At 52.5% G+C, this 18,831-nt stretch overlaps 1 protein-coding gene across 1 annotated transcript; it reads right to left on the bottom strand.

Moving 5' to 3' along the window:
* Positions 1 to 12,667: 12,667 nt before the first annotated feature.
* Positions 12,668 to 17,977, bottom strand: TMEM59L (transmembrane protein 59 like). The gene is made up of 8 exons (XM_032867713.1): positions 17,715 to 17,977; positions 16,549 to 16,705; positions 16,313 to 16,422; positions 15,042 to 15,194; positions 14,394 to 14,496; positions 13,778 to 13,895; positions 13,559 to 13,676; positions 12,668 to 13,308 (listed from the first exon to the last, which is right to left on the bottom strand). Exons 1-8 carry the CDS (start codon positions 17,880 to 17,882, stop codon positions 13,180 to 13,182), a joined length of 1,056 nt encoding a protein of 351 aa, XP_032723604.1. The 5' UTR covers positions 17,883 to 17,977; the 3' UTR covers positions 12,668 to 13,179.
* Positions 17,978 to 18,831: the final 854 nt, after the last annotated feature.

The raw sequence follows: 18,831 nt of genomic DNA, 5'->3' as shown, positions 1-18,831 counted from the left end.
TTACTGCATACCCTCCTCCAATAATGCTGACCCGTGGTCTGGCAGAGCTTGGAAGCGGGACACAGCAGACAGCGTCCACAGGTCTGGCCGCCATCTGGCCCACAGCTGGCATTGTTCTCTCAGAGGCGGGGGCCTCGCCACCTGCTTCCCCGCTCCACACCAGCTGTGGGCCTTGCAGCCCCAGGTCAGAGCTCAGAGGCCTCCTTGTAACCCCCAGGTGTTACAGAGGAGGAAATGGAGGCTTGGAAGTTGGGGGATGCCTTGTTTTCCTTTAACCCTGCGCTGGGGCCAGCATGTGCCCCGTCTGCCCTTCCCCACTGAGAGGCCTCACAAAAGGCTGCTGATGCTTCCAGCACCTCCTTTTGCTTCTCTGTCAACGAGACAGTCAACAAGACAAACTCCCGCTATCTTTTTTTTTTTTAAGATTTTATTTATTTATTTGACAGACAGAGATCACAAGTAGGCAGAGAGGTAGGCAGAGAGAGAACAAGGGGGAAGCAGGCTCCTACCTGAGCAGAGAGCCCAATGTGGGACTTGATCCTAGGACCCTGAGATCATGACCTGAGCTGAAGGCAGAGGCTTAACCCACTGAGCCACCCAGGCGCCCCAAACGCCCGCTATCTTTGCTATTACCCTTTGTTCTGCACGCGCTTCGTGCAAGCCTCAAGTCCTTGGGCAGGATGCTTTTTATACCTTATAAAATATACCTTATACCTTTTTATACCTCAGTTTCCACATGTTGAAAGTATCCCTGCAGGACAGAGCAAGGCCAGGATGAAGTAAACATACGGCACTCAGGACAGCTCAGGTGGTAAGCCCCAAGTCCATGGCGGCTCTCGGCACTTTTCCTCTCCCACACCCACTCTCTGTCTCCAACCACTGCTTGATTTTTTTCCACATAACTGCATGGTATTTCAGTTTTCTTTTGTTTAAAATTGAAAAATATGGGGCTCCTGGGTGGCTCAGTGGGTTAAAGCCTCTGTCTTCGGCTCAGGTCATGATCTCGGGGTCCTGGGATTGAGCCCCACTCTGCGGAGCAAAGAACCTGCTTCCTCCTCTCTCTCTGCTGCCTCTCCACCTACTTGTGATCTCTGTCTGTCAAATAAATAAATAAATAAATAAATAAATATAAAATTGAAAAATAAGAGGATCTCAGTCAGTTAAGACTCTTGATTACAACTCAAGTCAAGATCTCAGGGTGTGGGATCGGGCCCCACTTTGGGCTCTGCACTCGGTACACAGTCTGCTTGAGATTCTTTCCCTCTGCCCCCCACTGTTCTCTCTCTCTCTCAAATAAATAAATAAATCTTTTAAAAAATTAAACTAAATTAAAATGAAATAAAATTGAGGGGTGCCTGGTGGCTCAGTCGGCTAAGCATCTGTCTTCAGCTCAGATCATGATCCTGGGGTCCTGGGATCGACCCCCACATCGGGCTCCCTCCTCAGTGGGAAACCTACTTCTCCCTCTCCTATTACCTGCCACTCCCCCTGCTTGTAGTCTCTCTCTCTGTCAAATAAATAAATACAATCTTTTTTTTTAAAGATTGTATTTGTTTATTTTACAGACAGAGATCCCAAGTAAGCAGAGAGGCCGGCAGAGAGGGGGTGGGGAAGCAGGAGCCCTATGTGATGAGGGACTAGATCCCAGGACCCTGTGATCATGACCTGAACCAAAGGCAGAGGCTTAATGCACTGAGCCACCCAGGTGCCCCAACAAATAAAATCTTAAAAAAAAAAATTTATTGTCCCGTTGTCCCCAGGGGCAGTCAATCCCCACCCACCACCCCCAGCCCCTGACAACCAGTTTGCTTTCTGTCTCTATGCATTTTTAAAAATCTATTTTTTTAAGATTTTATTTATTTATTTATTTATTTATTTATTTATTTATTTAACAGAGAGATTGAGATCACATGTAGACAGAGAGGCAGGCAGAGAGAGGGGGGAGCAGGCTCCCTGCTGAGCAGAGAGCTGGATATGGGGCTCTAGCCTAGGACCGTGAGATCATGACCTGAGCTGAAGGCAGAGGCTTAACCCACTGAGACACCCAGGTGCCCCATGTCTCTATGGATTTGCCTATTCTGGACATTTCATACATGCGGGATTCTACCGCACATGACCTTCTCAATGTAGCGTTTTCAAAGTTCCTCCACGTCGTAGCATGTTATCAGGGCTTCCTTCCATTTTATGACTGAGTAATATCCTGTAGTGCGGATGGACCACATGTCATTTCTTCATTTGTCCATTGATGAGCATTTGGGGTGTTCGCTTTTTGGTGACTGTGACTAGCACTGCTGTGAATGTGTGGGTACAGATAGCCCAGTTGTGCTTTCACTTCTCCTGGGTGCCTCTGTAGGAATGGAATTGCTAGATCACAGGGTAGCTCTTGGAGGAACTTTCTGAAGAATTGTCGTGTATTTCCTTTCCTTTTTTTTTTTAAGATTTTATTTTTTTATTTGACAGAGAGACACAGCAAGAGAGGGAACACAAGCAGGGTGGGAGAGTGGGAGAGGGAGAAGCAGGCTTCCTTCCCACCAAGCAGGGAGCCCGATGCGGGGCTCGATCCCAGGACCCTGGGATCATGACCTAATCCGAAAGCAGAGGCTTAATGACTGAGCCACCCAGGCGCCCCTGTATTTCCTTTTCTTGTTTACCATCCATCCTCCCCCTGGAATGTCAGTTCCCCAAGCAGCGAGGACTCTCTTTTCTTCTTGGCCATGGTAATCGCACAACATTGTGAATGCACTAAATGCCATGACAGTGTTCACTTTAAAATGGTGAATTTTACATTATGTGAATCTCGCTTCAATGGGGAAAAAAAGGAGGGGCATATAGACCACTTCCTTCCAGGATTATGCGTGGGCTCAGTGAAGAATAAACACAGTTGCCTTTGATCTTGGGCTCTCTGTCACTTCAGCTGGCAGCACCTCCAGTGCCTCCTTCAAGGCAGGTCTGAGCTAGGTCCACCTTCTCTAACTTACCTGCAGTCTAGAAGGTTACCTGCCTGTGTCCCTTCCTACCACAACCACAGCTACATCTCCTAGGGGCCTATTGGGGCCTGGTGACCCCCAGACTTTTCCTCTGGTCCTCATGATGACCTTGCAAAACAGGGAAAGCAAGACTCAGAGAGTGGAAGAAGGCTGCCAAGGCTCGGGAGCAAGAAATGGGACCCTTACTCTCTGACTCTGAGGCTCAAGGCCTCTCCAGGGCCCCATGTTGGGGCTCCGTTTTCTCCTTTCTTTTAATCAGTCATTCAGCAAGAGTTTGCTGATGGCCTCCTGTTCACCAGACCCCGTGGTGGACGTGGGACGCACATACCAGACAAAACGAAGAAAGCCCCGCCCTCGAGGAAACAGTCTCGCTGAAAAGACATTGAACAAACACTCTCAGTATACTGGGTATATTTTGGGTGTCCCCCCAAAAGACGTATCTTCCTGGAGGCTCAAAAAGACTTTTTTTGAAATAAGAGTCTTGGCAGATACAATTAATGTGAGGATCTCAGGATGAGATCTTCCTGGAGTAGGGTGGGCCCTAAACCCAGTAACTCGGTATCCTCATCAAAAGAAGGAAAGACAGAGCGGTGGGGGGAGAGGGTGGTATTTGGGTGGCTCAGTCGGTGGAGTGGGAGCCTGTGACTCTGGATCTCGGAGTTGGGAGTTTGAGGCCCACGTTGGGTGTAGAGATTACTTAAAAATAAAATCTTTGGGGTGCCTGGGTGGCTCAGTGGGTTAAGGCCTCTGCCTTCAGCTCAGGTCATGATCCCAGGGTCCTGGGATAGAGCCCCGCATCGGGCTCTCTGCTTGGCGGGGAGCCTGCATCCGCCTCTCTCTCTGCCTGCTTGTGATCTCTGTCTGTCAAATAAATAAATAAAATCTTTTTAAAAAATTAAAATAAAAAAAATCTTTTTTTAAAAGATTTTATTCATTTATTTGACACAGAGAGAGAGCAAAAGAGGGAACACAAGCAGGGGGAGTGGGAGAGGAAGAAGCAGGCTCCCCATTGAGCAGAGAGCCCATGTGGGGCTCAGTCCCAGGACCCTGGGATCATGACCTGAGTTGAAGGCAGATGCTTAGTAACTGAGCCACCCAGGCACCCCTTAAAAATAAAATCTTAAAAAAAAAAAGAGGGAAATTCAAACAGAGAGAAGGCCATGTGAAGAGAGAGGCAGAGACTGAGGTGGTGCTGTCACAAGCCAGAAAACACCTGGGTCCACCAGAGCTGCAAGAGGCAAAGAAACATTCTCCCCGAGAGCCTACAGAGGCAGCATGCCTGCCAACACTTTGTTTTCAGACTACTGGCCTCCAGGGAGGTGAGGGACACAGAGGTCTCTGGATATCTTCCCACATTTTTCACACCCACCACAGGTCTCCTCCTCCAGGGAGCTTCCTGGCTGCCCAGCAGAGGAGGGTTATTTTTTCCTTCTGCGCAGCCTGGCTGCCTAGCCTGTGTCTAGGTTGGGACCTCGCCAGGATCCTAGACTCCTGCATCCTACATCAACTGGCAGCAAATCTGTTGGTGAATGAATGAATGTGTGAATGAAGAAATGAATGGGGTTCTCCTGTGTTGATTATGTTTGGCTTCACCTTAGTCACTTTCAGCCCTGTGGCCTTTCTCAGGCCTCCCAGTATCCCCACCATCACCCCAGAACCCAGCCTCTACTGGCTCTTCCTACGGAGGTGATGGTCCCCATCTGTGTGTGACTCCAGCTGGGGACAAGCAGAAAAACTCGACTTTAAATATAGAAGGAGGAGCGCCTGGATGGCTCAGTGGGTTAAAGCCTCTGCCATCGGCTCTGGTCATAATCCCAGGGCCCTGGGATTAAGCCCCACATTGGGCTCTCTGCTCCTCGAGGAGCTTGCTTCCTCCTCTCTCTCTCTGCCTACTTGTGATCTTTATCTGTCAAATAAATAAATAAAATCATAAAGATAGATGGAGACAGGTTGCATCTTGGCTGTCACTTTTTTTTTTTATCAGTTACATTTACAGAGTATTTTCAATGCCCCAAACTGTGTATTCTCACCATAACCCCAAAGGGAAGGAAGCAGTTATTACTATCTCCTCTGGATCCTTAGCTAAATTACATCTGCAAGGGTTCTATTCCCAAATAAGGTCACGTTCTAATGTTCTAGGTGGACATGAGTTAAGTGGGGATACCACTACAGGTATTTATCCAACAGAAAGGAAGGTATGGTTTTACCAAAGACATGAACTCAAGTGGTCATAGGAGCCCCAAATGGAAATATCCCAGAGGTCTGTCAACAGGTCAGTGGGTAAGCAAGCAGTGACACAATCACACAATGAAATACTATACAGCAAGGAAGAAGAACAAAGCACCACCATGTACATCCCACAGGTGGATCTCACCAATGCTGAGTTAAAGAAGCAGGCACAAAGAGGACACACAATATGACTCTGTTTATGTACAGTTCACACATAGGCCATGTTAACCTGTGACAGGTTGGGGCCACGGGGGACAGGTCATCACGGATGAAAGGCTATTACCACAAAGAGGCACAAGCACTTAGGGTGATAGAAACATTCTGTATCTTGGCGATGGAGGAACAGGGAGGTTTACATTTGTCAAAACTCGTTGAACTGGGCATTTAAAAATGGTTGTGTCATTGGATGTAAATTACGTCTCATTAAAGCCGACTTATTAAAAAGCAAACAAAAAATGAAACTGGTCAGATGGAGCCAAGGTGATAGAGGTCAGACCCAGGGCTACCAACTGGAAGAGGACCGGGGCTGGGGGAATGATCTGTATTTGGGTCACAGAAGTATAAACATTCATGGAACTGTGAAATGGGCACACCTTGCCATTTGCAGATGACACCTTGATTAAAAAGAAAGACCCTGAGGTTCAGAGAGGTAAGTAACTCTCCCAAGGCCCCAGCAGGAGAGCATCAGAGTTGTCCCAACTCCTGGTCTCATTCCTGACTCCTCCATTCAATAGCATAGGGGTCATAACAGAAGACTCTGTTGTATATATTACAAGGAAAAAGACAAACCTGAGACACGCAAATGGGCCAGGGATGAGGGCCTTTCTAAATGGTGGTAACTGTCATAAAGGCAATGGGCTGAGAGTGACCAGGTAGACAAGGGACTGCTTTAACTAAGGAGGTTGGGGAGACCCTCTTTGAGAAGGTGATGTCCCAGCTTTCATAAAAGCAGGAGACAGAATGGTCTAAGATGTTCTGGGACATTCCAGAACATTGTAGAAGGGCCCAGAATGTTTCAGAACATTCCAGGTAGAAGTAATGTGTAGGGTCTGAGCCTGATGCCAGAAAGAGCCTGAGGGACAGAGATGAGACCACATTGTCTGGGGTGTTGTGGGCAAGGCTTGGAGTGAGAAGGGAGAGTGTCGACAATGACGTATTGAAAGCAGCTTCCTTGGTGTGTGGGACACAGCTGTGACCGAGACTGCTAGTGTGTCACATCTGGCAGGGGGAACATCTATTAAACCAATCATCACACAAGCAAAGAAGCAATAACTTAATTGTCGACATGATAGAGGCTTGATTTGGGGCGTAGTGACTTAGAGTGCCAGGCTGAGCCCGGAGGTCAGAGGGGGATATTTGGGCTGAAGAGCTGGCCAGGAAGAGAGCAGAAACTTTTAGGCAGAGAGAACACCCTGTGAGGGGATCCTGAGGAGGGAGAGTGCCAGGAGCCACGGGGAGCCTGGCAGCACTGGGTGGGAAGGCGGTGGTAGGCAGTGTTACATGACAAAGGACCCTCCCCCCCAAGCTTCAGCTTCCCTGTTAGGCTCATTCCTGGCCCTGAGAAGGAACTGGGGCAACCCCCAGCTGGGATCCAGCCTGAACTGCCCCTCCACCTCTGCCCCAAGGGAAGGACATGAGTCCCCATCTTTTCTTTTTCTTTTTTTTAAAGATTTTTATTTATTTATTTGACAGAGGGAGCGAGAGGGAGCACAGGCAGGGGGAGCGACAGAGGGAGCAGAGGAAGCAGGCTCCTCGCTGAGCAGGGAGCCCCATAAGAAGCTAAATCCCAGGACCCTCGGATCATGACCTGAAGGGGAGGCAGACGCTTACATGACTGAGCCACCTGGGCACCCCTAGTCCCTATCCTTTCCTCCGTGTGTTTATGAGTGTCGCCAGGCACACCTTGCTCCCTCCCTCCCTTCCTGGACAGATTACCACCTCTGGGCCCAGAACTCGGGCCTGTCACCAGGGAACCAGGACCGCCAGTTGCCATAGCAACACTACACTTCAGGGACACATGGGCGCTCCTGCCTTATGCCATGACGCCAGCCACCCACCCACCTTCCATGAGGCCTGTATCAGTGCAGGAGGAAGGCACAGGAAGGGGTGGAGGGGACAACTTCCCAGATGATTCACGGAGCAGGGGGACAGACAGGGAAACTAAGGCTCAGAGGGCTCTGGAGGGAGCTCTTTCACAAGGTCCTTTCGGCTGGTGCTTCCCCCTGGGAAGAGCCCTGGACAGAGGCAGAGGGCCCTCTCATTCCTGAGACTCCAGAAGGGGCCAAGAGCTACTCAGCAGAGGAGACTGAGGGCGTTGGCTTGGCACTTGAAGTGTCTCCCCAGAGCTCCCAGGTGGTCCTGCTGGGGGATTCCTCAAAAGTCTGGGTGCTGAGGTCACATCAGATCCAATCACGCCCTTCAGAGCATCCAGTGTGAGGTAGCAAAGAAGATGATCCTAGAGCCATAAACAAGTCAATGGAGGAGAAAGACCCAGCCAATGATGAGCTGATACAAATCAGATTAAAAAAAAAAAAATGAATCCAGGGCCAGGGCCAGATTATCCAGGGAAAAGGAATTCTAGGTGGAGGGCATACCCATGCAAAGGCCCTGAGGTGCATGCTATATCAAGAAGAGAGGAAAAGAGGGAGAAGCAGACAGGAGGTGGCAGGGGCCAGGCCATGCGGGCCTTGTGGGCAGTAAGCAAAGCCCTCAGAAGGGTAGATGATATGAGTGAACATTGCTTTTCTCTGCACACACACACACACACACACACACACATACCTGGGACACCTCTAACACAGCCCCATATCTGGACACCCTGCCTTCTCAGATTCTATCCATCCCTCAAAGCCCAACCAAGTCAGCTGCTGACTCTTTGGGCAACCCTCACTCACCACATATTTGGAATGGACTCTTCGCCCCACACCACGCACCCACAGCGCTCATAGTTTCTACCCTACACCACCTGGCATTATTCATTCCACATCCATGAGCCACCCGCTCTGGCCCCAGCCTGGGGCTGGTCACCAGAGCTTCCAAAATTCATACACTAGACACACAGCAGCAAAACATACAAACAAACAAATAACAAACAAAACAAACAAACTAATTAATCTACCCTTCGGGGCTCCATCCCGAGAGAGAGGAGGGAGATGAAAAGACTGGGACCAGTCACACGTTTTTAGTTCCAAGAAGCTCGACATGAACTGGCTTAAGGCAAGAAGGGGACAGGGTGGACTTCGAGCATGTTCAATCCAGGACTTACAGCAATGGCATGAAGATGTGGTCTCTCTCCATCCCTCTGGTGGACTCTGTTGCGGTGGTAACCAATCCTCCCAGCTCAGCAACCCCAGCTAACTGCGCGGGCCTCTGTCCCAGTAAATCCCACCGGTGCCTGAGAAGGCTCGGGTCAGGCTGCTGGGCCTCCCCTAAGCCACGCAAGCTTGGTCACACCAAACCAGAGCTCAGTTAGGAAGGAAGAAAAGAGGGGCGCCTGGGTGGCTCAGTTGGTTAAGCGTCTGCCTTCAGCTCAGGTCAGAATCCCAGGGTCCTGAAATGGAGCCCAGCATTGGGCTCCTTGCTCAGCAGGGGGTCTGCTTCTCTCCGTCCTCTCCCCCTACTTCTCCCTCTCCACTGCCCCTGCTTGTGTTCCCTCTCTTGCTGTTTATCTGTCAAATAAATAAAAGAAAAAAAAAAAGAAAGGAAGGAAGAAAGAAGAGAGCAACAAGTGCCAGGTAGATTCCTATCAAATCCATGACAGTTTTCCAAGCAGAAGGAGCAGCTACAGCAAAGGCCTCGAGGCTGGACGGCTGGTTGGTGTTGATGTTACCACAGGAAACAGTGAGGATAGGACCCATTTTATCCTCAGACCAAAAGGTAGGAGGGATATAACAGGAAAGGTGGCTGCCAGCTTGGAGAGTATTGAAAACATTTATTTTTCTATTTTTTAAGGTTTTATTTATTTATTCACTTGAGAGAGAGAGAGACGGAGAGAGCATGAGCGGGGGGAAGAGAGAGGCAGATGGAGAGAAAGCAGCAGACTCCCCACTGAGCGTGGAACCAGACAGACACAGAACTCGATCCCAGCCGAAAGCAGATGCTTAACCAACTGAGTCACCAAGGTGTCCCTACTGAAAGCCTTTAAACACAGAGCGGGGGGTCCTGGCTGGCTCAGTCCGTAGAGCATGAAACTCTTAATCAATCTCGGGATTGTTAATTCGAGCCCTGTGTTAGGTGTAAAGATTATTTAAAAATAAAAATCTTGGGGCACCTGGGTGGCTAAGTCAGTTAAGTGTCTGTATTTGGCTCACATCCTGATCCCAGGGTCCCGGAATCGAGCCACTTGATGTGCTCCCTGCTGGGCAGGGAGTCTGCTTCTCTCTCTGCCTCTGTCTCTTCCCTGCTCGTGCTCTCTCTCAGATAAATAGATAAAATCTTCCCAAAAGTTTATTTATTTATTTATTTGACAGAGAGAGAGAGGGAGAGAGATCATAAGTAGGCAGAGAGGCAAGCTGAGAGAGGGGGGGAAGCAGGCTCCCTGCTGAGCAGAGAATCCGATGCAGGCTTGATCCCAGGACCCTGAGATCATGACCTGAGCCGAAGGCAGAGGCTTAACCCACTGAGCCACTCAGGTGCCCCAAAATCTTCCAAAAATTTTTTAAAAGTAAATTAATAAAAGGGAAACAGGAAATAGGTGGCGTCCAAGGGTAATAGAGAGTCGGGGGTCAGGAAAGGAGGGACAAGATCTAACTCCATGTAGGGAGTAGACTTGACCGGGTGAGTCTGCTTCTAAAGTCTGAGAAACAGGGAGTCATTCAAGCAAAAATAATTAATAATCACCTGCTCCATGCCAGATCGCATATGAGACCCTTGGGAACTGCCTTCATGGAGTTTTTAAAAATTACGTTAAAGCAAGCCAACCTTGGGAGTGCCTGGGTGGCTCAGCGGGTTAAGCCTCTGTCTTCAACTCAGGTCATGATCTCAGGGTCCTGGGATTGAGACCTGCACCGGGCTCTCTGCTCAGCAGGGAGTCTGCTTCCCTGTCTCTCTCTCTGCCTGCCTCTCTGTATACTTGTGATCTTTCTCTGTCAAATAAATAAATAAAATCTTTAAAAAAAAAGAGCAGGCCAACCTTGAAACAAGTGATTATTAATTAGCTATGAATGTTGTAAATGTAGGGGCAGGAGTTGAACATGGGGATAACAGGGGATGCTGGCCCACTCTGAGAGGCCAAGATGTCTTTTGCTGAGGAGGAGCCCTTTCAGATGAGAACTCGGGCAAACCAGGGCCATGAGGGAGTTCTTGGCATAGGGACATGCAAATGCAAAGGTCCTGGGGCAGGAAAGAACAGGGTGGGCTCCAGGAAGCCAGACAGAAGCACTGTGGCTGGAGCACAGTGAGCGATGGGGAAAGCCTCCATAGATGTGGTTGGAGATGTTTGTGTGGCCAGATTCGGGGCATGCCTCACTGGTACATGTAGAGGTTTGGACTCCTGAGTGACTCAGTCAGTTAAATGTCCAACCACTGATCTCAGTTCAGGTCTTGATGTCAGGGTCGTGAGTTCAAGCCCCGCATTGCACTACACACCGGGTGTGAAGCCTACTTAAAAATAAATAAATAAAAGTTAAAAATTTAAAAATAGGAAAACCTGGGTGGCTCAGTCAATTAAGCTTGGCTCAGGTCATGATCCCATGGGATCGAGCCCTGCATTGGGATCCCTGCTCAGCTGGGAGTCTGCTTCTCCCCCTCCCTCCTGCTCATGCTTTCTCTCACTACCTCTGTCTCTCTCAAAAAAATATTTTTTAAAAAATTAAAATTACAATTAAAAAATTAAAAATTTGGGGGCGCCTGGGTGACTCAGTAAGTTAAGCATCCAGCTCTTGATTTCAGCTCAGGTCCTGATCTCAGGGTAATAAGATCAAACCCCACATTGAGTTCCTCGCTCAGTGGGAAGCCTGCTTGAGATTCTCTCCTCTCCCCTCCCCTAAAATAAATAAACCTTAAAAAAACTGATTAAAATATGTGATATATTTGTTTTACCACCACCACCAAAAAAAAAAAAAAAGGATAAACCTTACATGTACACTAACCCTAACCAAATAAAATGAGAAATGAGGTACTTCAGCCATATTGGCCGCATAGCAAGGGACCCATAAGGCCACGTGGCTGGGGGTGTTGCAGACATAATAGTTCCATCATTCCAGGAAGTTCTACTGGGCGGCACTGGTCTTCAGCTGCTTCTTACCTCTGCCCAGGTATCATTTCTTGGTGACATTCCAAGGGGGTGCCTTCAAACCCCACCAGGACCCAGAACAATACCTGGGGGGGGTGCGAAATTGTCTTTGAATGTTGGATGGTGATGTTCATGGTATCACGCAGGGTCCTGGCAGGAAGTAGGAGCTACTCAGAAAGGATGCCTCGGAAGTTGTAGTGAAGGTGTGGGCAGGGTTGGATAACAGACAGGAAGGGCGCACCACCCCAGGTGAGCAGCGGTGGGGAGCTGTGACCAGGCACAGGCTGAAGGTTGGAGGATGTAGGGAGGGACACCAGGAGAGAAACACCCCGACTTCTCAATCTTCCCTCCTCCTACCTCTTGCCTGTGCTGATCCCCACCCACCCCCATCCCCTCCCCAGCTGACTCTAGCAGAAGGCACAGAGCCTAAGTGGATCTCCGGGGACACAAGGCAAGGTGAAGGGTGGATGGCTGATAATCAGTCCTACCTGATTCCCTCTAACATCCCACCCCCACCCACCTGTCACCCATAGGCCTCCATTGGCCTGTGAAAACCTTCATCCCACTGACCACCCCACCCCTCATCCGAAACTCTCCCCAGGAATCTCTGATTGCTAACGATAGACACCACTCCAGTTGACTGAAGCTAAAAGGGGATTTTTCTGGGAGGATCTCCAGGAGTCTGCAGAATGGACAGGAAGGATAGAAAGCCAAGGCCATGGCCTCATCAGGGTAGGCTGCTCCTCTCCTGCAAGGTTGTTCTCAAATGAGAAGTACAGGGCAAGGTCAAGTCTGGATCCCTTGGATAGGGAAGGGGCTAGGACCCACTGTCAATGCCCCGAAGCTGCCCCTGACAGAGCTCTGCCCCACGCCTGAAAGAAAGGGGAATGGAAGCCAGATGACGGCAACATTAACCAAACATCCTCCTCAAGATTCGACCTGTGAATTTCAGAGGAGGGACCCCAAAAGGGAGGCATGAAGGGGTGCCGACCCATCTGGCCCAAGCAGGTAACAAAGACCACTTTTCCGGGGACATCCCTAGTCGGAAGTGTGGGGCAGGCTGGGCAGCAGCAGAGGCGCTGTCCTTCCTGAAGCCATGGGGAGTTCCCAGGGCGGTCCCCAACTCAGAAAGGGCCAAGTGGACTAGGGCCATGACCATGCTCAGGCTATTCTCCCAAGGGCAGATGAAAAGATAAACAGAAGTAGGCTCAGTCCAAAATATCTTTTATATACATGGTTTATTCCTCCCGACCCCCATGCTGCAAACAGCCTCAGCAGCCCTCCCAGCTTGGACATGCCCACCACCAACTCTCGCAGGGGCCTCTTCTCTTAGGACTGGATCTCTGGAGGTGAGGTGGGGGAAAGGAGGGTGCCCTAGCACAGGGTGGTTCCCCTGTGCCCTCAGCCCCCACCAAGGGAGAAAGGAGGAAGGAGGGAGGCAGCACAGAACTGGGGTTTGAATACTCAAGAAGCTACAAGATAGAAGGCAAAAGTAGAAAGCTCTGGGGAAGGGGGGAGCAAGGAAGGACCAAGGCCAGATCCCGCCCCCCCACCCTTTGGGGGCATGGCGATCCCAGGACTCAGAGGGACAAGGAGTGGGATTGGAGAAAGAAGAAGGATGGGGGAGTGGAGGAGTCCAAGGATGGTCCTACCCTGACCTGGACTCCTGGGCACAGGACAAACGAGGCCCAAGGAGCCCCTGCACTGGGTGATGCACAGGCTGATCGAGACCTACAGCTTGGTCAGGTCCAGCTTCAGCTTGTAGGGTGGGGGGCTGTCCCCAAAGGCATGCGACGGGGGAGGATACAGGGGCCAGTCTGGCTCTACCATGAAGCCCTTGTGCTGCTCCAGGGTCAGGGGCTGCAGGGAGAGGAAGAGGGAGGGAGGGAGGGCTACTGAGCTCCCACCCTGCCAAGGCTCCTTCCCACCCTGATCTCAGGTCACCCCAGCTAAAGATTGGCATTACCCACCCCCAACTTAATAAGGAAGTAGAGCAAGTTGCCCAGTGTCACACAAGGAGTCAAGGACCTTGTCGCCTGGGGAGAGCAGGCAGCCCAATTCAGGGCCAAGGAGCGGCCCTTCTCCCACCCCTTCACCAGGTCCCACCCACCTGGAACTTGAGGTGCTGGCCAGGTGCGGTCACCAGGGTGGAGCAGCTCAGCCACAGCATCACCAGCACGGAAAGGAAGAGGCAGCAGGCCAGGATCCAGCGAGGGAGCCCCGAGCGCCTGACCAGCCCAGAAGGCAGGCTCAGCGGTTCCAGTGGGCTTTGGGAGATCCTCCCCTCCAGCTACACTCCCATCCCCCCGCCCAGGGCCCTACCACCCACCGGGACATGCAACTGAGGAAGTCGTTGTCCTGCAGCTCATCGGATTCCACCTTGGCCTTACTGCTGGTCTTGACTCGGATCTTGGCCTTCCTTACCTTGTCCAAGGGGCCTACGGGGTCTGAGAGATAGGTCATCTCTTAGTGGCCCCCAGGCCTTCCCCAAGAGACCATGGCAGCCAGGAGAGGAGAAAGGAGACCAGGACCTAAGGCAATGTGGCAAGGAGTCCTGGAAGAGATCAGAACCCTGGGAAATGGACCGTGGCATCCTAGGAAATTGACCATGGAACCGGGGAGCCCTAGGAGTTGGACCACGGAACCTAAGAAGATGAATCACAAAGCCCTGGGAGACAGACCATGGAACCCTTGGAGGTGGACCTGGGAAGCCTGGGAGAAGGATCGTGAATCCCCGGAGAAGAATCACAGAACCCTGGAGATGGACTGTGGAATCCTGGGAAACAGACCACAGAATCATGGGAGATGGATCATGGAACCCTGGAAGATGGACCAAGGAACCCTAAGAGTTGAGAGATGAAATCCCAGGGCTCATTTGCCACAAGGATTCATTATGGGAATGGAGCTACCTGTGGAAGGAACATTGGTCTAGCCTCGGACCTTACCCACGTGCACCTCCAAGGCTTCAGGGTGGGATCCCCGCCAGGTCACCTCTACACGCTGTAGACGGGCCCCCTCGTGCCCCAGGCTCTCTACCACAGGCTGGGTCTGGGTCGGCAACAAGACAGCACAGAAGAGCCATTTAGAAAGGCACCACCTTGGCCCTGGGAAGCACATCTCTGTGTCCCCTGTAGGTTACATTGTCCCATGCCCAGCTGACACATAGTTCCACGATGCAGAGGGAACCCTTCTGTGGGGCTGTGGTTCCCTGCTGCTGCGGGCATCTCAGTGTGGACCCAATCCTTTAGCTCCTGAAGTAGGGGAACGCTATCTAGGCCAATAGAATCATGGGGATTGGGTGAGAGATGGTCACATGACCCAGCCAGGGCCAATCAGAGTAAGTCTCCATTGAGTTAAAACTTCAGAGATGTTATACCCTAGCCTGTTATTCCCTAGCTTTCCTGGGAATGCAACCACCACAAAGGGAAGCAGACTCAGGAGGGGAGTGAGACAGTGAACCCCTGAATCTAGTTGGGTCCGAACATTGATCACCCGAGGACTTTGCATCCCATGAGCCAACAGCCAATGCATCCCACCTTCTTAACCCCATCACCCACCTACCGCGCTGGCACTGCCCCGGCCACACCCCTCACCTGGAACACCACCACCTTCCCATTGTCGGTCTGCAGGTAGTACGTCCAGGTGGAGGAGACAAAGCCTTGGGCCGAGTTGACAAGGTCATTGCAGAGGGTGGAAAACAAGTCCAAGAGCGAAAGGGCCCCACTTGGAGCTTCCAGGACCTTTCTCTGCCAACGGAAGGCCCAAGGCACAGACATGTCACCAAGGGAGAGGAGTGAGCTGAGAGAGTTTGCTGGGACCAGAATTTGCTAAGTGGTTTGGGGCAATGGGGTTTGATGCCATGAATGCGGTCTTTGGCTTGCTGTTGCCCTTGGAGAAGGGGATTGCCCTCTCTGAGCCCTAAAATGGGGATGATTCTCTTCCATCGTGAGGTTGTTATGAGAGTTCAGTTAAACGATGGCACAGCACCAATGTGTAATACATGGTAGCTGCTGTTATTAAAAATTTCACATCCTCACTCTTATTTTGACAGCATCAGGAGAGAATTCAGAACAGGAAGGAATGATATAGTACAGCGTGCTTTTGTGAACAATGAAGGCCTGGAGTGGGTGGAGGAAAATGGGTGAAGGCGAGCAGCTTTCTGGGCAATCTTAGTTCAGGGGTCTCTGGCTGTGTTAAGTGGTTTCCTGTGCCTTAGTTTCCCCTAACACAGTGTTTCCTAGACTCACTCATGGACGTGATGGGTGAGCAGTTGTCATCTCTCCCTGGAGTGGGGGAGTAGCTCCTCCCTGAAACTTAATTCTGAGGGGTCCCCTCCCCATGACATTGGCCACCTGTTCACCAAAAGGAAAGTGCTTAGACCAGCACCTGGCATACAGTAGAGGCTCAACAAAGTTAGCTCTGATAACACTGAAGATGGGTGAGGTGAGGCGTGGTCACAGCCTTAGTGGTAATGGCTCTAAATCCTAGGTCTTGCCCAGCCCTAACTATGTGACCTTGGGCAGTTGCTTTGTGGGCATGAAATGAGAGTGACACTGTCCCAGGTGCCTCTAGGTGGCATGAGGAATTTGAGATAGGCTGTTTTTGGGCCTGGACCAGGACCAATGACTGATAAGCACGAGCTGTTTTCTGCCATTTACTCCTTGCATGGTGGTGGGAGGGGAGGGTCCTTCCCATATCACAGAGATGATTACTGAGGCTTGAGGCAAGACAAGACTCCATCGAGAATCCCTAGTAAGCCCAGAATGGACGACAGAGCCTGGGAGACTCAGGACATGAGTGCAGATTTAGGGAGAAGAGAAAGGACGGGGGATGTTCCCAGGGCCACAAGTGGGAGGCTGCCCACCTTCTGTTCTGGTTCAGGCTCAGGTTCAGGCTCCGGCTCCGGGTTCTGACTCCAGCAGCCCTCGCTGCAGGCCTGTTGCTCTGTCTCCTTCACATAGGCCTCCACACACGCTGGGGGTGGGAGGAGGTGGGGACAGGGCAGGAGGGGTGACTAGAGAGTGACCCTTCCCAAGCCACCTCACCCCACCCTGGCCACTGCACCACACACACCCCCGCCCCCCCCCCCAGGGCCCTCACCTGCTTCACACTCAGTCTGGGTGGCGTTAGGCTTGGAGCTCCTTGCCACAAATCGACAGATGGAGAAGAGGCGGCAGCCGCGCTCACAAGCACTGATCAGGACAGCCCTGTCATACTCATTGGGGGACTCAGAAGGGTCCTCCTCCTCCAGCTCTGCCTGGGAGAGGGGACATGGGGTTCAGGCCAGGGGGAGGGGTAGTGGGAGGTTTGCACTGGAAGCACAGGCTCAGAGCAGGAGATAGAAGATTTGTTGTCCTCTCCCTCCTCCTCCCTTCCCCCTCACCCCCCACCGCTGCCCAGATCCAGAGTTATTGAGGTGGGGAGGGGAAGGCTAATATTAGTAGGGCTTCTTAGCTCTGAGGAAAGGAGAGGGGAATGGACCGTGGAGGACACTGGATTTGGGCAATGGTTGTAAAATGGATGAGTTGGAGAGAAATGCTTCTCCCTCCCCACCACACCCCACGCCAAGGCTTCACGGGAGGAAGACAGAGATTGAGGGGAATTCTCAGGCCTGAGGAAGGAGGGAGGAGGTAAGAGGAGGAGGTTTGTCATCTTTTCTGGCCTGGGAAAATGGAGATCCAGCTGGTGGATGAGCATGTGAATGGGGGCTGGTAGCTAGCTCTTGGGGAGGGTAGGGAAGAGGATGTGGAAGGAGGAGGAAGAGGAGGAGGAAAAGAGAAAGAGGAGGAGGGGAAGGAGGAGGAGGAGAGGACCATCAGACCGAGGGAGGTGGGGGATGGGCGCCCCGAGGGTCTTTGCGCAGCAGTGCACAACCAGAGCCGGCAAAGTGGCCTAAGAAGGCTCGATCCCTTCTCCTTTCCTCCCTTGGAAGGACCCCCCCCCCCCCCCACCCCCCCATCCTCGGAAGGGATTGGCTCCCCCAACCCCCCCCCCATCAGAGGGATCCCCCCCCAGTCCTTCCCCCGCGGGAGGAACAACCCCCATCTCCTTCGGAGAGACCCCCGACCCCAGCGCTCGCCTCGATAGAAAGGACCCCAATCCCTCCCTCACCAGATGGACCCACCTCCATTGTTGAACCCCCATTTCCGACTCCTTCCCGCTCGAGGAACCCCTATCTCGCGCTCGCAACGGAGGGAACCGCATCCCCAGCCCCTCCCCCACCGGAGAGATCGCCGTTCCTTTGGCTGGCGCAGCAAGCGCTTCACCTGCGAGAGCTGCGGACCAGGATAGCGGTCGCGGCACCGCAGCTGGCAGCTCTGCGTATCCCCGAGCTGCGGGGCGAAGGGGTCGCGGGCGGGAGGCGCGGGAATGGCAGGTGGAGGCTGCAGCAACAGCAGCAGCAGCAGCGGCGGCATCAGTAAGACCAAAGCCATGGCCGTGCCCGGAGCGAGGGGCTCGGGGGACGCCGGCTCCTGGCAGGCACCGAGGATGCAGCGGCGGCGGCGGGGACCGGGTAGCTGACGTCACCCGAGCGAGGCAGCCTGGGAAGGGCGGGCGGGGGATGCGGAGAACGGGCGGGGGAGCCGCGCTGCTGCACCGTCGGGGTGCGGGCGGGGCGGGGCAGGTGGACGGTGATCCCCGCCGCCTGTCCCATCTCCAGGGTGCCATGACACCTCCCTCGTATCCACGGGCAGCATCTCCGCCAGCTCTATGGGGCCAAAAGGAAAAATATAGGGTGGTGGGATGGGGTGTCTCTTGGCCAGGGGATTCAGGGAGGGCCTCCCCGAGGTGGCAAAATTTGAGCTGGCTTCGCGGGGAGGGCAATCCAGGCACAAGGAACAGAGAGTGCCCCGAGGCGGGAAAGAGAGTGTTGGAAGAGGAGGTAAGAGGGCGGTGATGCTGGAGCTAGACACTGGAGATGGAGCGACATGAGAGAGGGTCGCAGCGCTGGGGCAGAGAAGGCCTCTGAAAGGTCTGTGGCATCGTGTCCCTTGCCACCCAAGTGAAAGGGGTGGCAACTTTGTAATTGGTTTGCCTCCTGTAGGAAGCCCTCCCAGGCCCTTCAAGGTCCCCCCAGCCTTGCCCCCTTCTGGACCAGCCCTGATCCACTGGCCTGGGGGATTTAGCGCTGTCTACCCTCCAACGGGGGGCCTCTCGGCCGGGGACCGAGTGGGAGGGGACACAGAGGTGTAAGTAGGAACAGGGTGAGAGTGCTGCTTAAAGTCCTAATTCTTGTGGGAAAACTCGGGACAGGGACACTTCTGGCTTCCATAACAGCCACACTCCAAGGTGATGGATTGGAGCCCCATGAATCTCAGTTTGAGAGGTTTCCCTAGCTTCCTCTCTGCCAGGCAAGGTAGCGGGGGGGGGGGGGGGCCCCCC

Source organism: Lontra canadensis, unplaced genomic scaffold (assembly GCF_010015895.1).
Source record: "Lontra canadensis isolate GAN:19392208 unplaced genomic scaffold, GSC_riverotter_1.0 scaffold35, whole genome shotgun sequence".
NCBI classification, from domain to species: Eukaryota; Metazoa; Chordata; class Mammalia; order Carnivora; family Mustelidae; genus Lontra; species Lontra canadensis.
Note: the sequence above shows the minus strand (reverse complement) of the source record. Positions and strands in the feature narration are given on the sequence as shown.

Bases quoted from the DNA above. Each gene is read 5' to 3' on its own strand.
- TMEM59L (XM_032867713.1), bottom strand. From the start codon at position 17,882: ATGGCTTTGGTCTTACTGATGCCGCCGCTGCTGCTGCTGCTGTTGCTG. The intron at 15,195-16,312 runs GTGGGCAGCCTC...TTCCGTTGGCAG, and splicing joins AGCCTGAACCAGAACAGAAG to AGAAAGGTCCTGGAAGCTCC. The intron at 13,896-14,393 runs GTAAGGTCCGAG...CCTATCTCTCAG, and splicing joins AGCCTTGGAGGTGCACGTGG to ACCCCGTAGGCCCCTTGGAC.